The sequence below is a fragment of the Hyaena hyaena genome, unplaced genomic scaffold (assembly GCF_003009895.1).
Source record: "Hyaena hyaena isolate Hyena2069 unplaced genomic scaffold, ASM300989v1 scaffold_503, whole genome shotgun sequence".
Taxonomy (NCBI): domain Eukaryota; kingdom Metazoa; phylum Chordata; class Mammalia; order Carnivora; family Hyaenidae; genus Hyaena; species Hyaena hyaena.
This window is the reverse complement of record NW_024081132.1, coordinates 563,747-587,036: the sequence shown is the minus strand read 5'-3', so window position 1 is coordinate 587,036 and position 23,290 is coordinate 563,747. Positions and strand designations below refer to the sequence as shown.

At 42.6% G+C, this 23,290-nt stretch overlaps 1 protein-coding gene across 2 annotated transcripts in view; it reads left to right on the top strand.

The window, feature by feature from the left end:
* The window catches only part of MAST2 (microtubule associated serine/threonine kinase 2), a 135,301-nt gene that overhangs the window by 99,446 nt on the left and 12,565 nt on the right, over positions 1-23,290 (top strand). The window contains exons 3-10 of one of the 2 annotated variants that reach the window (XM_039254813.1): positions 2,822-2,897; positions 5,436-5,456; positions 7,294-7,372; positions 9,149-9,303; positions 11,388-11,463; positions 14,630-14,839; positions 20,207-20,308; positions 22,681-22,813. In XM_039254813.1, the coding sequence (XP_039110744.1) occupies positions 2,822-2,897; positions 5,436-5,456; positions 7,294-7,372; positions 9,149-9,303; positions 11,388-11,463; positions 14,630-14,839; positions 20,207-20,308; positions 22,681-22,813 (852 nt within the window). The remainder of the gene's footprint in view (positions 1-2,821; positions 2,898-5,435; positions 5,457-7,293; positions 7,373-9,148; positions 9,304-11,387; positions 11,464-14,629; positions 14,840-20,206; positions 20,309-22,680; positions 22,814-23,290) is intronic. The other variant, XM_039254814.1, reaches the window with a different exon arrangement.

Sequence of the window (23,290 nt, the reverse complement as noted above, 5' to 3'; positions counted from 1 at the left end):
CTTCTCCCCATGAAGTCTGGATCCATCACCCTCCCAACACATTGATATGTAACAATATGCAGACTATTAGCCAGGAAGCTCACCAAAGTCTTGGTGTCCGCAGTGTTTACTGTGGTTTCATTATGTAGACATGATTGATGGACTCACTGAATATGTGATTGAACTCAGTCTCTAGCTCCCCCTCCATTCCCTGAAGTCAAACTGTTGATGAATAGCTTAAAGCACCTCTAACTACATGGTTGGTCTTTCTGGCTGGGCCAGCCACCATCCTGAGTCATTCATTTGCATAAACTATCAGGCTCCACCATGAATAAGAAAGACACTCCTATCACTTGGGAAATTCCATGGTTTAAAGGCTCACTCCCAGGAAATGGGGACAAAAGCCACCAAATGAATAATAGCTAGGTATAGAATTCTAGGTTCATAGGGTTTGTTTTTCCTTCCATAATTCAAAGATATTGCTCCATTGTATTTCTACATTAGTTATAATAAGAAATATGCTATAATCCTTATCTTTGTTCCTCTCTATATAACATGTCATTACCACCCACTATCCAACTGTTTTTAAGATTTTTCTTTTTGTCAAGAGTTTTGAGCATTTTGATTATAATGTGCTTTGGTGTAGTTTTCTTCCTCTTTCTTTCGCTTAGAGTTCTTGGAAATCTTGGATTTCACACTTGTATGTTTGTGTAATTTTTTTTCCATCAAATTTAGAAAAATTTTAGCCATTATTTCTTCAACTGTGTTTTCTGTATCCTTCACTCTCTTCTTTGAGAATTGTTAGGCTGCTTGAAGTTTTGTCTCATAGCTTAGTGATACTCTGATGATGATGATTGTTGATGATGATGATTTGCAGGGGGTTTTTTTCCTCTTAGTGTAAGTTATTTTTGACATGTGTGTGTTTTTTGAATCCCTTGCATTGCTCTTAGCACATGGAGGATTCTTTGTGTCCTACCCCATAAGCAGCACCACACATATTCCTTGGAAGGGCAGTAATTGTTGGTAGGATATTCAGGAATTTCTTTGAGGCCTTCGTTGAGTAGTTTGGGGAAGAAACAAAGGGCATCTAGCTTTACATTCAAGGATCAAACTGAAGGTATTTGTTAATTTTTGAAATGACTCTATTTTAAAAGAATAGAGATTTGTTTTTTGGGTTTTTTTTTTTTTTAATCTTTGATAATTCTGAGGAGGCCTGATACTTATTAAGTCCTGGCTAAGGAAACAACTACTGAAGATCATTTCTCTCACATCCTGGTAGCCTGTGCTAGCCAGGAGGTAGGAATAGATCATAAGAGATAGTCCTAGACACAGAGCTTGGGAATCTCAGAGGTTGTACTAGATTGAGGGCAGATCTACTAAGGCTGTGTACCTCACTGAGGCTCCCAGTCAAGGGAATAAGTGGAAGTTGGAAATGCCTCTTTCTAATTAGTTTTCCCATAGAGAGTGCGTTTATTTATTTTATTATTGTTTTCTAAATATTTTAAGTAATCTCTATACCCATTGTGGGGCCCAAACCCACAACCCTGAGATCAAGAGTCACATTGCTCCACTGACTGAGCCAGCCAGGTGCCCTGAGAGTGGCTTTACCTAACAGATACAGAGGTGCTGTGTGGGGAGGTGAGTACAGAACTGGGAGTGGTAGGCAGACAGAGATTGGCAGAGTAGTCAGTGCATAATGGAGTATGGTATATGGTACTTACTTTGACATGGACCTTTGGGTAGAGACACATTGACAGCTTCTGCCAGCTAGGAGCTTCTAAATACCAACCCCCAGGTGGAAGTTAGAACAGAGAAGTATGGCAGTCTTAGGTCCAAGAATTGTTGTAACTAGTGCAAAGGTAACCATAGTTTTGTTTGAACCTTCTGTGCTATAGGTTAGCAAGTTACAGGGGACATGTGAAAGCTAATAATTAGGGAAAATGGAGGTAATTCCTATGCTGTGAGGAAGTTGGGCATGCTTTGCAATCTTGGAGCCCTTGTATATGGTCTCTTCTAAGGAATGTTGCTCTCCTAAGTCCTCACCAAAGAACTTAAATTTCTCTCAAGCATGCATATCTCTGGGTTAGCCTTGGATGCAGTATGTGTAGATATATGTGCAAGAGACCAGGAGTCCTGTTACCCTTTGAGAAATGTTTGATATGCCATGCCATCTACACCAAATGAATTCTTTAAGCCTTTGGTAAATTGGGTTATTTGACTAGGCAGATTAGAGCCTGAGGTGTTCCTAGGAGGGCAGAAAATGGCAAGTTGCTGCTGGAACTAGAATGGATGCCTGAGACAGAGAAGGACAAATATCATATGTTTGCACGTATAGGAGGATTAGGAGGAACTTGACGGAGGAACAAGGGGGAGAAGAAGGGCGGAAATGGTGGGGGAATCGAGAGAGGCAAACCATGAGAGACTCTTGAATGCTGACAAAAATTTTTGTTTTGATGGATGTGGGGGAGAGGAGGGATGGGCATGGAGGAGGACACTTGTGGGGATGAGCACTGAGTGTTATGTGGAAACTAAATGGACAATAAAGTATTTGTAAAAAAAATAAATAAATAAATATTTTTGGAATGGTAAAAAAAAAAAAAAAAAAAGAATGGATGCCTGAGAGACATAGATGGTTACAGGCAACCTGGGAACAAGGAAGAAACCTCTGGACTACCAGACTTTTACAAAGAGAGAATCATTAAACTAAGGGTGAGCCTGAAAACATAACCACGTGAGTGCTAATTGCCGATACTAGAGGGAGATTTTTTTCCCCTAAAGGTTGTCACAGTCCTCCTCAGAAACAGACCTCACAGAGGGTTTTATTTTCTTTCCCCACCCACAGGTAACAGTCCTTTGGATAGCCCTCGGAATTTCTCTCCAAATGCACCTGCTCACTTTTCCTTTGTTCCTGCCCGTAGGTAAGTTGATAGAAAGCCTCCTCTGTGACTAATGTGTGTGGCATTTGCATGAATGTCAGTTAAATGTTGACTTCCTCCTTTGAGATATTGCCCTTCCAAGTGTGGGCTACCAGCCATCAAATTCCTTCCCTGCTTTCCTCACCCAGGTCATAATCATCTTGTTCAAGTTTTGCTTTCTAAAAGCCCTAGGTATTTGCATTTAGTTTAAATGGACAAGTAGATATAAGAAGTGTGGATTTGTTTTTATAATCCTAAGCACAAGTCCCTGGTTTCCTGAGGATATGTTCCAAAACATAATACTCTTGACTGAGAACTATCCTAGTATGATCAATGAGAAAATGGCCTCTCCTCTCAGGGGAACCCAAGGTTTTACTCTTAACTCTTCTTACTCTGCTAATTCCAAGGAGCTGGAAGGATCTCTCCTGGGGGATAAAGAGATTACAGAGGCTTCACTTATCCTCCCATGAATTTAGAAAGATTTGTTGCATTACAGGGCCATGCTTATATTCCTCCTTGCATTTCACCCTTCTGGAAGTGTTACAAACTTATTCCTGGAACGTGGTAGCAATCCTGACAGCTCAGTCATTGTCAGGGCCTCTTGAGAAGTACTGAGCTGACTGAGATGAGTTCATTCAAACTACATACCACGGCTCCATATAAAATGGAAAAAGACTTACTTTTCAAAAATTTTTCTAAAATTCTTTCTTGGTAGAGTTCATGTTCTCTAATTTTATTTTTTATTTTTAAAAGTATTCTTGGTTAGAATCAGCATTTGGCATTAAGTCCTCCAGAAAAATCATGGCTCCAGATTTGGAACCTTTAGTGAACACAGAATGATATTTGCAGCTTGAGGCCAGACCAGTTCCTATACTTAGACTCCTTTTTAAAAAGAGATAATAGAAAAAGAACACATTCTTTGAAACAGCATTAACTCACTCTTCAAATGAAGACCCAGAAGAAATCCACCCCCTTCCTCTCCATGATTTTATATAGCTGCAAAGGACATGGATAGGTTGGGAGAAGTTGGATAGCTGACTTGCGTGCTCCTCCTGACCCAGTTGCCTTATTCAAAACAAATATCATCTAAGTTTGTCCTGTGGACAGATCTCTCCTACCTTGTATACATTTAAAATCAGTTAACCAGGCATTCATTTAGGAATATTTCCAGTATAGTAATATGCTGGATTGATACATTTGTCTTCATAGTCCAGCTGGAAAGTCTTTCTTATCCCAGACTTCCTACCTTGTATGTGAACTGTAGCCTCAGATTACATCTGTGCTGGGATAGCAAGATCTGTGACCAATCTCTATAAGTGACATTGAGTCATTTCTCGTTCATTCAGTAAATATTTACTAAGCATCCAGTATACCCAGGTACTATGCTGGGTAACTAGTTATATAGTGGTAACAAAATAGCCATAAATTAAAAGAAAAACAAAAACACCATAGCTCCTACTTTCTTGAAACTTAGTAGACTTACTAGAGTCTATGCACCTGTTGTTCCCTTTGCAAGAATGCTGTTTTCTCAGATCTTCACTTAATTAACTCATTCTTGTCTTTCATTTCTCATCTTAAATGTCAGCTTAATCAGGGAGGCCTTCCCTAACCTGCAATATAAAGGAGCCCACTCATTTTCCATCAAATTATCTAGTTTTATTTTCAGACAAGTACTTTTCAATACCTGATGTTTTCTTATTTGCTTGTTTTCTATCTCCCCTCAGCCAGAATAAAAGTATCTTTAATAGAGATACCTTAATATGTTGAAAGCTGTGTCTCCTGATCTATAATAAGCACTCACTTGGTGCTTATTGTTTGAGTGGTGGGGAAGAATAATAAACAAGCAAACATTTATAAACTGTGATAATGGTGCTGCATAAAAGCATAGGAAGGGAATGGGGCTGAAGAATATATACGGGCTGGTCACGTAAGGCCTCTCTGAAGGGGATTGACTTTCAAGCTAAGATCTGAAGGATAAGAAGGAGCCTGCATGTTGAAAGTGAGAACATAGGTTTAGACCATTTTAGGCAGAAGGAATAGCATGTTCCATTGGTGCCCTTGTGTCTGCTTCATTATCTGGGCTTTAGGAGTAGGATCAGCTAGGGGATTTAAGGGCCTGATATTACCACTGAGATCCAAATAGTTCCGTGCTGGGTGGCATGAAGTTTGAGTCATGTGCATGGAACATGGAACTCTGGGCTGTCCCCATAACAGCACATAGTAGGAAAAGGAGCTAGATTTTGGTAGGGGTGGGGAAGGGGACTTCAACCCTGCCAAACAGGGTACTCAGGAATTGTGTTTGCTAGGTTACGAAGGTCTGGCTTGAGCCTTATAGGACCACATGGGTTTGCAGTATCACACAAAACACAGATTTGATGAAATGCTAAGGATAGGTCTATCAATCCTGCAATTTCACTTCAAACTTCCACACATTCCTAAACAAAAAGTTTGCCCCTGCCAAACTTGACCAAACACCAGGGGTCAAATAGATCACTCTGGGTCCATTTGATTCTCACTGTAATGTATGTCTTTTCACTACAGCCATGGCCACAGAGCTGACAGGTAATAGTGGACTTGATGGGGAGAGGGACTGGGAAACTGCTATGCATGGCCAGACAATATGGTTTGTGGTGTTGTGCTTGGTGAGAACTGGTTGTGATGAGTCTTCTCTGACTGTGGGTATGAACATTTGGCCTTTCATATGTAGCAAAAAGGCCCTAAGGGAACCCCCTGCTGGAACCAAGGCTCAGAGCCCATATCCTTAGAGGCAAGAATTGCTGAATAGTTCCAAGGTTCTGAGCCTAGGGACAAGTTACCCTCATTCCCACAAATTTCCTCAGTCACAAAATGAGATGACCAGGCAGGGGAAATGGAGGCATCCTGTAGCGGCATTTCTTTCTGAATCTGGTAGTCCTTGCTCTTCAGATTACAGAAAATGGCCGCCCTGCAGTTTGTTTCCATGTCTATCTAAAGGAGGAAGAATGACCTGTGAAAAAGTCTATTTGACAAGGGTTTGGGAAATTTCTCCCTGAGTTAGATTAGTACTGTCTTTGCTGAGCTCCATTTTCCTGGAACTGACTTGCTTTCTTAAATAGAGCTCTCAGGACCCAACAAAGAGGTCAGAGAGAACATCATGTTTGGCAGCCTCCTGGACATTTATTTGCCTCAGAGACTAGGTTCCAGCAGTTAGCTGCCTGGGTGGCATGAAGTTTGAATCAGGTGCATGTGGCATGAAACCCTGGACTGCCCCCTTGCAGAATATAGTAGGAAAAGCTGCTGAATATTGGTGGGGGTGGGAGGAGTGCATCAAAAGGAAAAATCCTGGCAAGATTGAGTCTCTTTTTTCTCCTTTCTCTCCTTGCTTCTCCCCAATCCCCTTAACTGTGAAGTCTGGACTAAATCACACAAATCCCTGGGTCTTAGTGTTAGAAAACATGTTAGAAAACGATGATTGAGGGTATTTAACTTCTAAAGGTCTTCCATTGCTAATGTACTAAGGTTCTGTGGTAGCAGCAAAGAAATTTTCTCCATCTTCAGCCAGACCAAGCTATCCCCCCCAGGCTTCATAAGAAAAAACACTTGTATTACAGCATATCCCATAGTTCAGGAAAGAGTCACTTGTCCATGTAATAAAAGCTTCAGACCAGATACCTGCTTGCTCTTTCTCCTCCACAGCAAAGCAAATAAGTGGTTCTCTGTGAGAAGAGCTTTGAGTTGCCTCCTCTCAAGAGCAGCAGGAAGTCCGCTCCAAAATCTTATACACATCCAAGGTTATGTCACTTCACTCTTCTTTCATGAGGTTACTGTCACTCTTTACAAACATTGTCAAAGACTGGTTTTATAGGCCCTAATGGATCTTAGGTAACCTTGGACTATCAAAGACTGGTTTTATAGGCCCTAATGGATCTTAGGTAACCTTGGACTATTCACCAATGATTAATTCATACTCATACACAGATGGTGATCCACTTCTTTCTCATCAACCTAGTGGCCTGGGAAAGACCAAAGAGCCTTTCACCTGGAGCCCTCTGAAAAGAATAGCTGCATTTCATTGGCAGTTCTCTCCTTGTGGTGATGCCTTTAGCTGGAGTCCCCTGTCATTGCTTCTCTAAAAGTGAATAGGTTGAGAGTATAAAGATTTTTATTTCAGAACCACAGTATTATATACCAGACATTCTTATTCAAAGTCACAGACTCCTTTTTAGTCAGTGGAAAAAACACAGCCATAGGCCCCATGTGGAAGAGAGACATGAAAGCATGTACTAGACCAAGCAGTACTGTGTAGAGACCAAGAAGAGTCTTGGGGAAAAAAAAAAAAAAAGCTAATGGAAAGACAGGCAGGTCCGGGGCTCAGGGTGGGGTCCTGTAGAAACTGCCTAATATTCTTAATCTTACATAGGACTGATGGACGGCGCTGGTCTTTGGCCTCTTTGCCTTCTTCAGGCTATGGAACCAACACTCCTAGCTCTACTGTCTCAGTAAGTAGCCAAATCTTTGGCTCTACCTCCGCCACCTCGAGGAAATACTTTCCCACAGATTACTGCTACATGTCTTTACAGTGTTGCAAAGTGGTTCTCCATTTTCCCTACAAAGCCAAACTCAAAGAAGTTGTTTGGGATGAGGCTGACTGGGGCAGTGTTGGCCTTTACCGGCTGTAGCCAGATCCATTGAACACTTTTGGAAAGAACTGAGCAGCATGCTCTCTGGGCATCAGTTCTTCCTAGTGGAGTCAGAGGAGGGCTTGAGGATGGACTTTTGGTTTGCCAGACATGGGGGATCCTAAGCATGGATCTTTCCCCAATTTATTTCTAGACCTGTAACCAAGAGCAGATAGACCCTTTCATGTCCCAAAGACCGAGTGGACCCTCCTTCTCCTCTTTCACCTTTTCCTTTCAAAAAAGAAGGGAAGTATGACCATTATTTTATGTTGAAGCTTGATATGTATCAGCAAAAAAAAAAAAAAAAAGAAAAATGCTGGGTCTGTCTTTAAAACTTCTAGTTCTATTTCTTTTAGAGAAGGTTTTAGCCTAAAACACAACAGATGTCATAATTGCTGCTATGCACAATTGACAGTAAAACAAGTCTTCCTCATTGAGCAAGTTTTAATTGAAGCCAGGATGACAAGGTTCACAACTTTTTCTGTAAAGAGCCAAATAGTAAGCATTGTAGACTTTGCAGGCTGGATTGGGCAGCAGGCTGGATGACCCATTCCACATGTCTCCCACCATTCCTCAGGTCTTCCTAGGCATCTTCGACATTCATGAATACCAAGCAGGTAAAAGGACTATCATTTCTTCCCTTGACCTAGATATTACTCATAAATAAATCCAAAAATCTCACTGGTCTTTTAGCAGCAGTTAAGCTTTAGATCTTTGCCTGGCAAACATCCCCCACCACCACCACCCCTTAATCTTTTACTCAGGTGACTTTTTAAGACCTAAGGCAAGATAAAGATATATATGGCATATACCTGTTCAATAAATTTTAATAGACTCACCCCTGGCTGCAGCTTATTTTTTTGGGATACTTTATAAAACCAATTTTACTTCATCTTAGCAGCAGTTGGGTGAAGATATGTTTTGCAATTTTTATCCAAACTGTTTCCAAAAATGTGGCCAAGACAGAGGCCTGTGGAGACCTCTTACTAGCTATTTACAGTTTCATATATTATAGCATTCCATGACGGAAGCCTGTGCTGGTAGTTCAAAAAATTCTGATTTCTCACTTGGTGTTGAGGCTTACTTGTGGCAACAGTTTCCTCAGTGTGATGCTGCAGCTCTGACTCTAAATGGATTTAGATATTTGAACCCCAGATTCTTCATTATATGGTGAACAGAAGCTGAGCCAACGGTACCTGCTCTCTCGTCAGGAAAGGGGAACTTCACCGATTCTGGTGCTGCATAGGGCTGTCATAGCAGTTGCTATGTCTGGTGGGATGCCTGTTGTAGCATGGCTCACTCCCTCAAAGGTCTGTTGTGGTTGGCAGTGGGCTCTTGTCGGGAATCTCAGTCATTGGGCCATGTTTGGAATTCTTAATTGTTTTCAAGTCAGCTATTATTATCTTGGCTTCCCCAGGACTAAAGGCTCTGAAGGAACTGAGAGGGGAATCCTACACAGTGGAGGCTAAAAGAAACAAAGCAAAGAAGGCCTGATTTTGGTTGCCTTTGGGTTCACATTGACTGGGAAGTCTTCTCTGTTCCTGGTGTGCGCTTAGACATGCCTGTAATGCTGTTTTTTAATGTTTTTCCCTCTAGTCATCATGTTCCTCACAGGAAAAGCTTCACCAGTTGCCCTTCCAGCCTACAGCTGATGAGCTGCACTTTTTAACAAAGCATTTCAGCACAGAGAGTGTACCAGATGAGGAGGGACGGCAGTCCCCAGCCATGCGGCCCCGTTCTCGCAGCCTCAGGTAAGGGGGACTCTCTGATTGCTACCTCAGGACCGATGGGGCTCAGCCTGTTTGCACAACATAGGGATTGGCAAATGTTCTATAAAGGGCAGGATAGTAAATAATTTAGGCTTTGTAGGCCATACAATCCCTGTGGCATCTAGTTAATTCTGCTATTGTAGTGCGAAAGCACCTACAGACATTCTGTAAACTTTATTTACAAAAACAGGCAATGGGCCAGATTTGGTCTGTGGGCCAGTTTGCCAACCCCTGGCACAGCACCTTGGCACAGCTCAAATGAATCAAGTCCAGTGATGCTCAAGCATATTTGATGATACTGTCAAGTGGTCCCTCTCTTTTTCCCTTTGAAAGTTGTTAGTAGTAGAGGGGTGCCTGGGTGGCTCAGTCAGTTTAGTGTCTGACTTTGGCTCAGGTCATGATCTCGAGGTTCGTGAATTTGAGTCCCGTGTCAGCCTCTGTGCTGACAGCTCAGAACCTGGAGCCTGCTTCAGATTCTGTGTCTCCCTCACTCTCTGCCCCTCCCCTGCTTGTGCTGTCTTTCTCTCTTTCTCAAAAATAATAAATTAACATTAAAAAAAGTAATTAGCAGTAGAAATGTACTTTAAGCTCCATTCAGGAAAAGGTGAGTAATAGTATGATCCATTCTGATAGTTAACCGGCTATAGAACCTACTGGCCCAGGGTATATGAACTAGGCCAGCTACAGAAGATGCCGCTGAAGACACTTGCGGCTGACTTGGGGAAGAAGCCCATTTCAGAAGCAGAACTAAATGTCCATCTGAATCTAACTCATTTCCCTGAATCGCCTGGGCTCATCAAACCAAGCAAACCTCAGCAGCTATTTATCTGTGAATTCCTTAGACTAATTCCCTCTTTTCTTTGGCATTAGCTGATAAAATTGCGCCAAAATTCCAGGTTAAGGAAGAGGGTGGAGATTAAAATGGGCATGACTTTAATGAATGAGCTTAGCTTTCCAGAGCCTATGGGAAATAATAAGTTGACTAATATGTTTGGGTTGGGGACCCAGAGAAACATGGCCTCCCAGGAAGAATACCTCCAGGTGATGTTGCTACTGTGAATATTGGGGAGTGAGCTGGCCAGATCATAAAGACTGGTTCAAGTTCAGAGACTGATGGAGATGATCACTGGGACTGTAGTGTAGAGGATCAGAAACACAAATGAGTGTTGTGGAGTCTGGATCCCAGTGCCTTTCTTTGTCTCACTCGGAGGAACACATGAATCTTGGTGCTCTCCAGAATCCACAGGGTAAGGGGTACATTTTAGTCCATTTGAGATTGAGGGGACTATAGTAACTCAGGGAAATCCCTGCTATATTACTCTTAAAATATTTGGTAATGTATATTGATACAGCAGGCAGCCCATGGCTCCACTCCAGGGAGGAAAGGCAAAGAGGAACCGTTCTGAACCTACCTCTGCTGGGGTTCACATGTCAGGACCCCAAATATCCATTCATTTGTGTGGCTCAAACTTTGAAATCCCTTAAGAAGATGTAACATGGGCCAAAGGGGAGCATTTAGATGACCCGGGCTTATAACACACTACAAGCTGGATTGGCCTCATTTATCCCCCAGGTCAGAGCTCAAGTTAGCCTCATTGGCTCCAGTGTGTTTGGAAAAAGATACAGGTATACACTGTCTCCTTTTGGTTGTTTTGGTGGTGGTTTGATTTGATTTGATTCCTAGAACATGCTGGAGTATACTCGATCCTACAGGCCAAAGCAAAGAAGACCCAGGGAGTCCTGTTCTGGGGGAGATCATCCTAGGAAGGCTACAAGTAGACTCAGATGTGGTCTCCTCCTTTCTAGGCCTTTTCAGGCGCTGGCAGAGTTCTTTGTGAAAGCTAGGTTTCTTGCAGGAAGGTAGCCTAGTTCCAGATGGCAGCATTTTGAACTAAACAAGGTGTGCTGGGAGCTTCAGGAGAAAGGAAGACTCTAGAACTCAGCGCTCATTAAGGTGGGAGTGTGTGGGTGCTGCAGACAGTGGGAGTGGGACTCTGGGAATGGTCATCTTTCTTCTTGATAGTTCCGTGGCACTGAAGTAACACAATTGTTTCTTTCTCATTTAGTCCTGGACGGTCCCCAGTTTCCTTTGATAGTGAAATAATAATGATGAATCATGTGTACAAAGAAAGATTTCCCAAGGTAAGGATTCTGAGGAGGGCTGCCTCTGTGGGAAGACAGGGGGTGAGGGGATGGAATGCTCTCTCCAGAGGTAATCAAGAAGAGCAGAAAGGCTCTTCCACCAGGAGGAGGATACAAACACAAGTTTCCAGACTACTGGAGAGGAGGCAGGCAGCAGAGGACTATGAGTCTGGGGCTTGCTTGCAGGGCCTCTATTTCTCCACTCCCTGGGGAGGTATCGAGAGAGAAATGTTAGAAAGCTGTTCCACTATATGTTAATGAGGAAGGGAAGAATTGGGGACCCTGTTTCTAACCATGCACATCAGGTCTGTAAGTCAGAGTCCCCATAGAATGGGATTGGCTATCAGAGAGCACGTTCCTTTGATGCAGATTTTTAAGCAGAGCCTCATTACCAGGCCCATAGAGTGCACAGCAGACAGACATGCTGGACTGGCAGGTTGGCCAGAGGGAGCAGGAAGATGAGAGACAGAGTTTTCAAGCAGGAAAATGCTGAAAGAGGAAGGCAGATTACTCTCCTGGGATAGTGGAGAAGTAGGCTTCACAGCTCTACGGTTTGGCTAGAAACCACCAAGTATATGGAACAAAGGCCCTTGTTTCCCTTTTTGCACACAGCATGTCTATACACTCTGACCTGGTCATCTTGTGCCAGGTCCTATTCCTACAGAACACAGCTGACTCTGACTGAACCAGGGAACCAACTCAGGCTCCCTGTCCATGACAGCAAGGAGCATGAGGTCCTCAAGCCTCTATTTTCATCCTCTATCCGGGCTTCCCTGGGTCTACCTGTTCATTTGTGTCTAAGGTCCCTAATGCGCAGTTGGTTCTCTACTCTTTTGAGAGTGTCCTTTTTCTAGACTCCAGTATAGTCTTCTGGACACACATGGGTGGCCTAGGGAAATGATATGAAACCCTGTGATTTCCCTCTTGACATACACAGTGAAGCATAGCAGTAAGGAAGGACACTTTCTGGACCCAGACTGAATGGGTTCAAATCTGCTTCTACCATTTACTAGCTATATGATCCTAGACAGGTTATTTAACTTCTCTGTGCTTCATTTGCCTCTTCTATAATTTGGGATAATAAGAGTATCTATCTCATAGAGAGTTTCTGAAGGTTAATGGACATTAAGCTTTTCTAACTGTACCCAGGACATAGTAAGCACTCAATGTGAGCTGTTATTTCTTTGTTGCCCTGTGGTCTATGCTCTCCATGCCTTGGAGCAGGAATTAGAGAGTATGAGTGAGGAAGACAGGCAGAATGAACAGCTAAGAAATCATTTTGTTATGCTTGATCCTTATAAAGAAATTTGGGAGTATGTAGTCTTTAAAATACATCTCACATGTTTCCTCCTCCTTCTTAGATATTATGTTATCATTTTAACATCGCATATTTGCTTCATATGCATGTCTCCAAACCATTCATGTAAAGACAAACTGTTAGAGAAAATATGTTAAGGTTCCTTTCCTTCTGTTTCTTCTGTCTCTCCACATACCGTGTGTGTGTGTGTGTGTGTGTGTGTACACTTAGATGTGTATTTATATACATGGTTCTGGGTAGTTTCTCCATAAGCACTTTTACTACATAGCTAATTGGCCATTGGGCAATTTTGCCGTAAAAGATAAGATCACAAAGAAATGAAGGACATTCATTAAAAAGGACATAGTCAAACACCAAAAAAAAAAAAAAAAAAAAAAATCACAAAATTAAAAGCCTATTTGCAAACAAAATACAAACTACACAAAATATTTGAATACATTCTCAATATATAGTGTAGATTCATTGAAATACAGCACAAATAACTGATTTTAGTTTGTTGATTGTACCTAAGCATTTGTCTTCAAAGTCTTTTGGTCATCATTTTATACATTTTGTTTTTGCTTATTGATTCATCTCCTTGTTTAGCATTACACTCTTCCTTTGTTGACTAAAATTTCATACTTCATTAAGAGAAGCATCAGTTTCTAGATACTCGGGCACATATTGATAACTCTGTATTGTGTTGTGAAAGTCTTCACACTGTTGTTCATTCTTAGCATATTGTCACATGTCCATTTATAGATGTTCCAAAGTTCTATGGAAAATGTGTGTTCAAAACTTGGTGCCACTGTATAGACCATTATGAAGGCTAAGATTTATATGATACAAAAATGGGAGTACTGCGTTATTGGAGACGTGAAAACAAACTGTCAAATGAAACTGTCAACCAGGTATTTTTTTTCTTTTATAGCAAAATTGCCTTATGGCCAATTAGTTATACAGTAAAAATGTGGCAAAAATGGTTATGATGAAATAAATGAAAGATATTCATTTATTTCAGACACACACACATCCACCTAAACATATACTGGAAATCAGAAATTGCCACCTGAGGGCAAAGAAAAAAAGGCTGCGTTCTAGACAGGCAGCTAGGAACTTTTAACTGGTGTGTATTTATCGTTTGACATGACTGTGCAGTTTGGTCCCCCAGAGGCTTCTGAGCCAGACTTTTGTTCTTCTCTGTTGAAGGTCTGGGTCTGTGAGGAGTCAGGTTCACACCTTCAATAAACATTCTCTGAGCATCTGCTTAGTCCAGTTAAGTCCTAAGGTCAAGTAAGAGGATCCTGAAAAAAATCAAATTCTCTCTGACTTGTAATTCCCAGTTCAGAGAAACGTTTAGAAACTATCAGTGTCTATGCACTAAGTTTATACAGTTGGGAGGTCCAGTGGCAGCATGGAGGAAATAAAACCCTATTTACATGGAGGAATTGAAGACTTCCCAGAGGAAAGCAGGTGATGTGTTAACTTAGATTAGAAGGAGTGATAGAAGTTTGCCAGGCAGCCTTGGCAGGTGAAAAAGCTACATGCAGGGAACAGCATGAACAGGCATGAAGCAGCATGCCAAAGGGGGAGAGCAACAGACACTTCCAGGTCCTCAGAGCAAAAGAACACATCTTCCAAGTAGTAGGGGGAGATAGGCAAGGTCACAGTGAGAAAAGGCCTTGACTGTAATGTTTTGACTTGACGGTGACCTTTTCATATGTCTAGTTGTCACATTCCCCAAATGCAACATCAAGGAAACCAGGATCACAGAGCTTGTCCTCAGGTTATTACCAGGTCCTTCAGGCTGAGCTCCCAACTGAGCTGGAACCAGAAGGGAAGTGTCACTTTTTCTGCTTTTATTTGCAGGCCACCGCACAAATGGAAGAGCGTCTTGCAGAATTCATTTCCTCCAACACTCCGGACAGTGTGTTGCCCTTGGCAGATGGAACCTTGAGCTTTATTCATCATCAGGTGATTGAGATGGCCCGAGACTGCCTGGATAAATCTCGGAGTCGTCTCATTACATCACACTACTTCTACGAGCTTCAAGAGAATTTAGAGAAACTTCTGCAAGATGTGAGTGTTCTTGTGCTGGAATTTTGGTAAATTCTCTGTGAGGTGTAGTGTATTATTAATTCCAGGCTAAGATTAAGGCTAAGACAGTGTTTCCAGTCATCTCAGCTGACTTGTCTGCTTCCTTACTCATGTGCAGGGCCACCCCAAAGTGTGGTTGCTAATGGACTTTGGTTCCTCCTCAGTGCCCTGCATTACTAAGAGAAACCTGTGTGGCGTGAGAAGAACTCAGTTCTGTGGGGTTTTTCTTTTTCTGATTCCAGTTACTCTGCCTGAGGCTCCAACATTGGTAGTATTCATAAACACCCAAAGCCTAGAAGTGGCCCCTGTGGCTGTGATGGGTTCTCTTCTAGTAGAAATACTGGTGTAAGCAGAGCCTTCAGAGTGGTGCTGCTCAGCCAAGGGAAAAGAGGCTGGGGCTTGCACTATGGGTTTATCTATTTGCTGACATTCTGTTTATGTGGTGAGAACTTTGTTAGTAAGGATTTAGGTATTTAGAGACCTGATCTTCCCCAGTGTGAAAAGCCTTCCCTAGGAGGCTAGATATAAAATAACCCAGAGATGGTCAAGACCAGAGTGTCCAGTGAGTTCTTAACTACTGCTTCATGCTCCAGAGTTTGCTTTCCTATTGGCCTCTAGACATAGGTAGTTGGATGCTTGCCCCCTCAAGTCACAGTTGTCCCATACTACACCATTAGTACAGTTAGCGGGAAGGACATGTGCCTCTTTGTGTACTAGAGTATTTCCCAGTCCAGGCCCCTATTACCTCTAGACCCATGACCTTGCTCTGGGATAGTACCAACTGAGCTGAGAAGCCAGGGCTAGCTAATGATCAAACAGGACTTCAGTGTGTTGGTCTAGAAATTAGGAGTAGGGAGTTTATTTATTCTTTTTTTTTTTTTTTTTTTTTTTTTTTACTTAGGAAACACTGGAATCTAGAGGCAAGATGATTAAAAATGACCATGATTATTACTAATATTGGAAGATTTCTCATACATAATAGGTAGCAAATTGTTCTCCATCCTCTAAAAGTTCTGTTAACCCACTGGGCAAGAGTTACAGTGAGAAAAGTTTTGATTTAATAGATGAAAAAGTAGTTCCTTCTATGAAAATGGTTTTTTCTGGTTTCAAGAGTAATACTTAAATTTAGACATTGTAGAAATATGATTTTAGAAAACTAAATTCGCATGCAGATCCCTGGCAGCTCTTTGTTTCTGTTCAAGAATAACTTTCCAACAGTGGATAGGAATCTGGGATTGTGGCATCAGGTAAGGGATCAAGGTAGAGTGACTTCCCAGGTTGCTTGTATATCTAAGATTGATATCCTTAAATGCTAAAGTGAGAGCCTTGCCCAACACCTTTCAGGTGTCTTCCCAAACTTTTGTTCCCCCGGGAGTAGGTTGTTTGGTGCAACAAGAACACTGACTATGGAGTCAGTAAGTTCATCTGCTCCCTAATTTTCTAGGCCCTAAGAATTCAGAAAAAAGTTAATTGCAGGTTCCAGCTCAAGGAATTTGCTACTAAGTGGGGTTATAGACCCATCAACAAGTAAAAAGAAAAGCTATCATTACAGTAAAAATAACAGCTGTCATTTATGGAAGTATACTGTGTGCCAGACACCACACTGAGTGCTCTACGTGAATTATCGCACTTTTGTGTATTATAGTAATTGTGAATTGATGAGCACTAAATATTAGAGGTCAGTTCTGAGCACAGAGGAAGATATGCTGATTGCATGGAGAGTTCTGGAAAAGTTGAGTCTTGACGAGTAGGTAGGAGTCACTAGGAAAATAATTTTTGTTCTTTTTTCCTTTTTTTCCCCTCCTGTGAAATTTATTGTTTCCACATTAAAATTTTTGAGAGGAATTATTTTCTTTTTTAACCACATAATGGCAGGAGTAGGACACTATCATAAGTCATTAACATGTGAATTTTGACTAAATAAAAGCTACAAGTTATATACAAATATCTTAGGCAATAATATTTACAAACCTGTGTAAGCAAAACAAATGTAAACAGTAAATGCGTCAAGAGAGTCATCAAAGGATACACAGGAACAACCACGTAAGGTCAGTCTGCCCACCAGCAGCTGATACCAGCTAGCGCCTGGAATCAGGCCACTCTGAGAGGTATAAAGGAACTTGGGACATTCCAGGAATTGCAGATGAAGTAGGTTGGCATGACTAGGTGAAGGATGTCTGCAGGGAAAATTAGAATGGGACAGGCAGCGGGGAGGGGCAAAGGCTGAAGTGTCTGTGAGGAGCATAGGTTTTATCATGAAGGCAGTGGGAAAATTATTAATGGTTGTAATTTGGAAAATGGCATGGTAAGATTTATATTTAAAAGAATAAACATCAATGGGGCACCTGGGTGGCTCAGTCAGTTAAACATCTGACTTCAGCTCAGGTCATGACCTTGTGGTTCGTGAGTTCGAGCCTTGTGTCAGGCTCTGTGCTGACCACTGAGAGCCTGGAGCCTGCTTCAGATTCTGTTTCCTTCTCTCTCTGCCCCTCCCCCACTCACACTCTTTTTCTCTCTCTCTCAAATAAATAAACATAAAAAAAAAAAAATAAACATTGCGTGAGTTTTGTTTAGTTGTGTGTATTTTTTTTTTTTCAGTGAATGTCTGGCACATTGCAATCCTCAAACATGTGGTTATCTTTGTTGTATTGGCATATTCAGTGACTTGTACATTCAGCAATAGCATTTGAGCAAGTTTTATCAGCAAGCAATATTTTCAGTTAACAAGGTTTCAAAAATCACATAAGAATGGATTTAAACTTGCTGAATGTAAAGATTGAACCTCAAGTCACTGTAGCTTTAGTAATTGCTTATTGTATTAGTTTAGATGCTAGCACTGCATGTGCTGTGCATATTCTGATTTTATTAAAATAAAAAGTTGAACTGCACAGTCTCAAAAAAAAATAAATAAACATCACTGTTATTGTAGAGCACTTAATGCATACTAGACACTGCATTATCTCATTTAACTGATCTAATTCAATCTTCACAACAACACTGTAGGTAAGATTCTCTAAATTTAGATTCTCTAAATCTACAGATGAGGAAACCAAAGTTTTAAAGAAGTAAGGCTCTATAGTGTAGCTATAGAAACAGACAACTAATTATAAAACAAAGTGTAGGGCATGCCTGGTAGCTCAGTCAGTTGAATGTCTGACACTCAGGACATGATCCCAGGGTCATGGGATTGAACTCCGAGTCAGGCTCCATGCATGGAGCCTGCTTAAGATTCATTCTCTGTCTCTCTCTCTGCCCCCTTCCCCTCTCTCCTGCTCTCTCTCTAAAATAAATTTTAAACAAACAAACAAACAAAAATATGTGGCACCATGTCGTGTAAGCAAATGAAACAGAAGAGGGAGCAGTTAGTTCCTGTTCTTATGTGTTTGGGTGGGGTGGGAGGTACAGGCAGAGGACCTCATTGAGGGTTCACAGAGTTGATATTTGGGTTAAGTCTTAAAAGAATAAACAAAATTTCATGATGTGCCCAGCCTCTCTCTTCATTTCATAATCAATTTTTTGTAATGGTCCTTATTTGCTATTTTTCTTTACTAACAGCCTATTCACTGCTCAGTCTTCTTCCTTCTACTTTCCCTTCCCACCATTCCACTAACACTGTTTCAGGCAGACGTTACCAAGCAACCAGATGGCCAGTTGCCAAAGAGATCCTATGGCCTCTTTCGATCCTCAGACTTCACAACTCTGCCGAGCTCTACAGTGTGACTCTCCTGGACCTTTTTCTCACACTTGGGGTCATGACACTGTTCTCTCCAGTCTTGCTGCCCTTTCACAAATTCCTTCTTTTAAATGCTGGCATTCTTTTGGCTTTAGGGGGCACCTGGCTGGCTCAGTTGGAAGAGCATGCAACTCTTGATTTGGGGCCATAAGTTTGGCGTCATGTTGGGTGTAGAGATTATTGAAAAAAAAAAAAAAAACTTAAAAAATACATAAAAGTATTAAATGCTGGTGTTCCACAGGGTACGACCCTGAGTGTCGGTTCTCCTCTTTCTCCTCTCTTCACACTCTCCCTAACAGCTTCATCTCCTTCTATGTCTTCCATTGTCGCCCATGTGCTGAGGACAACCACCTGGCCACTTCTCTCTTTGTTTCTTTAGCCCCACATCAATGTTGGAGCTCCAGTCCATGGCTTATTGGACTCCTCCATTTTGACTTCCAGATTGGTTAGTATTCTTTGGTTGCAAGTAATAGAAAGCTAACTCAAAGTAGTTTAAGCAGGAAGGAGAAACTAATTATAAAGATGAAAAGGGTGGGTGGGTCTTAGAGAATTAAAGACAGGAATGCAACCCAGTCTTAAGGGACCAAAACTAGAAACCAGAAGCTGTGGGAAGCCCAGGAAGTAATGATTCTCCTTCATGCCATTTTCCTCTGTGCTGCTTTTCCTTGGTCTCTTTGGTAGATGTGGCCATCCCTTTTCATCCAACAGTAGATTATATGCTTCTAGCACACTGATGATAACAGTTGTCTTGCCATCCATTTTTAAATTTTAGGAGAGTAATCCACACTTGTCAGCTGTTGGAAGTGGGGTGGAAGGTGCAGCCACTCAGTACAGTTGTAGCTACTAGAAGGGCAGTTTCCATGAAAAAGAGAAAGGCTCCTGGGCTGAGTAAATACCCAAGAAAGTATCTAATCTAGGTACCTGAAACTCTGCAAGTCCAAAATGGAGCTTCTCCATCTTCCCTCACTTGAACTACTTATCTTGATATGTTTCCTATATTATTTATACGATCACTGAACTTTTCCTAAAACTGCAGTTGCAGTTCCCTTCTCTTCTTGCTTCATCCAACCCTCTGCTCTACTCCGTCATCTACCTCTGAAATGGCCTAGGCTGTCTGTTTCTTTCCATTCTTCCTGCCTTGATTTATGCCTTTTTTGTGCACATTATTACAGTAATCCATTAATGGGTTTTCCTGCTTTCAGGCTTGTGCTCTTTAGTGCACCGTCCACACTACAGCCAGAGTGATCTTTTTAAAATACCTGTCTGGTCGCATCATTCCTGCTTTGAAGTCTTTCTATTCCTGACCTTCTGCCTGGGGTGGGGAGTGAATAGTGAAACTCCCCTGAGAGTTGTCCCTTGAGCTAGGGTCTGGATGGAGGGACAGGTAAAGCCACATGTCTCCGTGGCATTCCCCAGTGTCATGTAGTGTCCTAAAGTTCACACAGTTCCTGCTCTCTCTTGTGACGCACAGACCTTCCCTAAGTCCTTCATTTTGCAGCAGTCTCTGTGCTACCAACTGGTGTCTCCCTAGAGTCCACTCTGCCCAGCCCAGTCCTGCATTAGCCTAACCACAAAGTGCCAGTGGATTGCTTAACCAACCTTTGTCTTCTCTACAGGCTCATGAGCGCTCAGAGAGTTCAGAAGTGGCTTTTGTGATGCAGCTGGTGAAGAAGCTAATGATTGTCATTGCCCGCCCAGCTCGGCTCTTGGAATGCCTGGTGAGTGGGCTCCAGAGAAGGTTGGGAGGGCTGGGGCATACAGAGGAAGTATCCTGCTAACAGCAAAACTATGGTAGCACCACTGTCATTTCTGCTGCTGACATCCATATTTAAATGTGGTATGCTGGCATTGGGGCCCAAACGAGCTCCTGTGAGGAAAATGGCTGGTCCTAATGTATAGTTGTCTGGCCCACACACACTGAGCAGGCCCCAGGTGACTGGGCTCTGGGTGGTGAAGAGCACAGGACAGTTCTGTTAGCACAAGTCGAGTCCATCAGTTCATCATGCAGCAATACTTTACTGAGCACCTACTCCATGCCAGACACTGGAGACACAGACCTAAACATAGCAGAGTCCCCGAGACTAAGGTGCTCCCTCTGCAGTGGACAGGTCTTTCAATGCCTTGGGTAGGAGGTGTGGAGACGTAGAAATAATAATTATGATACTGCAGGTAGTGTTGCAACTGAGGGAAGTCCAAGGTGTGACAAGAACATGGAGAAGGAAGGAGGTGCCTTAGTCCCCCTTGGGATGGACGTTTGCTGGAAGGTCCTTGGGGAACATGAAGGATGATTATGAGTTTGCCTGGGAAGGGCATTCAATGGAGTGCAGGGTGCGTGTGAAGAATTGATGAGGGAGAAACCTGGAGGATAGGCATGGTGGCATCATGTAGGGTTGGGTTCTCTGCTCCAGAATTTGGGCTTATCCTGAAGGCCACTTGGAGCCACCAGAAAGTTTAGGTAAGAATGTGATATGGTCAGATTTACTTTTTAAAAAAATTTTTATAGTGTATTTATTTTTGAGACAGAGCACAAGCAGGGGAGGGGCAGAGAGAGAGGGAGACACAGAATCTGAAACAGGCTCCAGGCTCTGAGCTATCAGCACAGAGCCTGATGTGGGGCTCGAACTCAGGAACTGCGAGATCACGACCTGAGCCGAAGTCGGATGCTTAACTGACTGAGCCACCCAGGTGCCCCAGATTTACTTTTTTTAAACCAACTTTATTAACATATAATTTATATACAATAAAATACATCCTTTTTGAGTATACAGTTCAGTGAGTTTTAATAAAATACACACTTTCGTATCGCCACAGTTAAGACAGAGAACATTTCTTTCACCTCAAAAAGTCCCCTTGTGCCTTTTGCAGTCAGTCTCTCTCCCATCCCTCACCTCCCACTGCCAGGCAGCTGCACATCTACTCTCTTCCGCTATGGATAAGTTTGCCCTTTGTGTGGTTTTGTGTAGATGAAATTATGTAGTATGTTCTAAACTCTTTCAGCATAATTTTTTTTGTTTTATACATGTTGCATGCATCAGTAATGGGTTCCTATTTGTTTCTGAGTAACATTCCATCAGATTTACTCCTGAGAAAGATTATTGTGGTTGCAACATAGATGGTGAATTGGAAGAGAGGGCAGGATGACCAGGGAAATAGTCCAGAAGCAGCAGTTCATGTGAGAGTAGGAGTGGCCTGAGGAGGCCTGTGGTAGGGGCAAAGAGAAGAGGTAGATGGAGGAGCCTTAGGGGTTTAGGAGGCAGACACTCTGACCTGACAGGGACTGAGGAAGAATAAGAAGTTAGAAGGACTTCCAGATCTGGCTTATTAGATTAATTCACATTTTAAATTCAGAAAAAAGATTACTCTCCTGTGACAGTGAATGAGTCTCCAAAATGTTGAGACCAGAGGTGAGGGAATCTGGGGTTATGGTAAAGCAGAGGGCCTCTTCCTCAAGAACATGAAGTCCATGGTTGGACAGGGCTTGGAGTCAGGCCTGGGTTTGAATGCTGGCTTTCTGTCCCTTCCTGTCTTTGTGACCATGATTAAATCAGTGCATCTCTTTGGGCCTTGATTTCCTCACTGAGATCATAGAGGTGTTAGCAGGGTTTAGCTACTAAGTGTAGCACTTAGTAGGGACTCAGTAAATAGAACCCTCATTATTCTGTGCTCTGTGCAGACAAGGATGGCTATGTTGTCCACATGGCATTCTGGTCCTAGCACGTAGGAGGTGCTTGGTAAATATCTGAAGGCAGGCCTGTACGTACTTGTGCGCATGTGTGTGACAGTGTCATCTGGCTGGCAGAAGGCTTTGGCCCAGGTGAATAGGCTGAGCTCTCTTGAAGCCAAAAGCTCTGGTTCTTATTGTCAGGAAGACAGCACATGCTTAGGATGTCCAGTCTGGAGCTGACCTGGAAGACAGCTTTGTCCCCATTCTCATGATCTGTGAATCATGATGTTTCAGGGCATTTGGAGGCAGGGGTATGCCATCATAAAGAGAAAGTTTTCTTGTTCATCTTCTTCTGGGTATGTGCTGTGAAAACCAGAGCCCTCATGTGTAGCCCTCACCACTGACCACCTCTCTCCCCTGGTACAGGAGTTTGACCCTGAAGAGTTCTACCACCTGTTAGAAGCAGCCGAGGGCCATGCCAAAGAGGGACAAGGGATTAAATGTGACATTCCCCGCTACATCGTTAGTCAACTGGGCCTCACACGGGATCCCCTAGAGGGTGAGCATGCTGCCTGCAAAGAGGCCCCACAGCCAACAAGCTCTAACCTCAGGAAAGCCACTTGGAGAAGAGACTTAGATTGGACACGGATGTGACTCAGCATCAGGGGCCTCAGGGGTATTGGAGGAAGCCTGTATTCTCTATTATAAAACAGCTCCTCCTTCAGATCTGCCTGACACTAACCCAGGCTGGATTGCTGTGAGCCCAGTTTGGGTTGGATTTGGGACCTAATATCAAAAGAGGTCAACAACAAAGGACCACAGTTACATTTTCAAAAATGGTCCCCTCCTCTGCATGCTTACCTCCTTGTCTGCCACCTTACAAGTCCTCCTGTGTCTTTGGTGTGGCCCTGACCTGGGGCGTCACACTGTGCCCCTTCATGAACCCCAGGCTTCTAAGTTCCTGGCCTGTCCTCACCCTGCTCCTGCCTTCTCTGCTCCCCAACCCCATCCGGCAAAGCAGGATAGGGACCAGTAG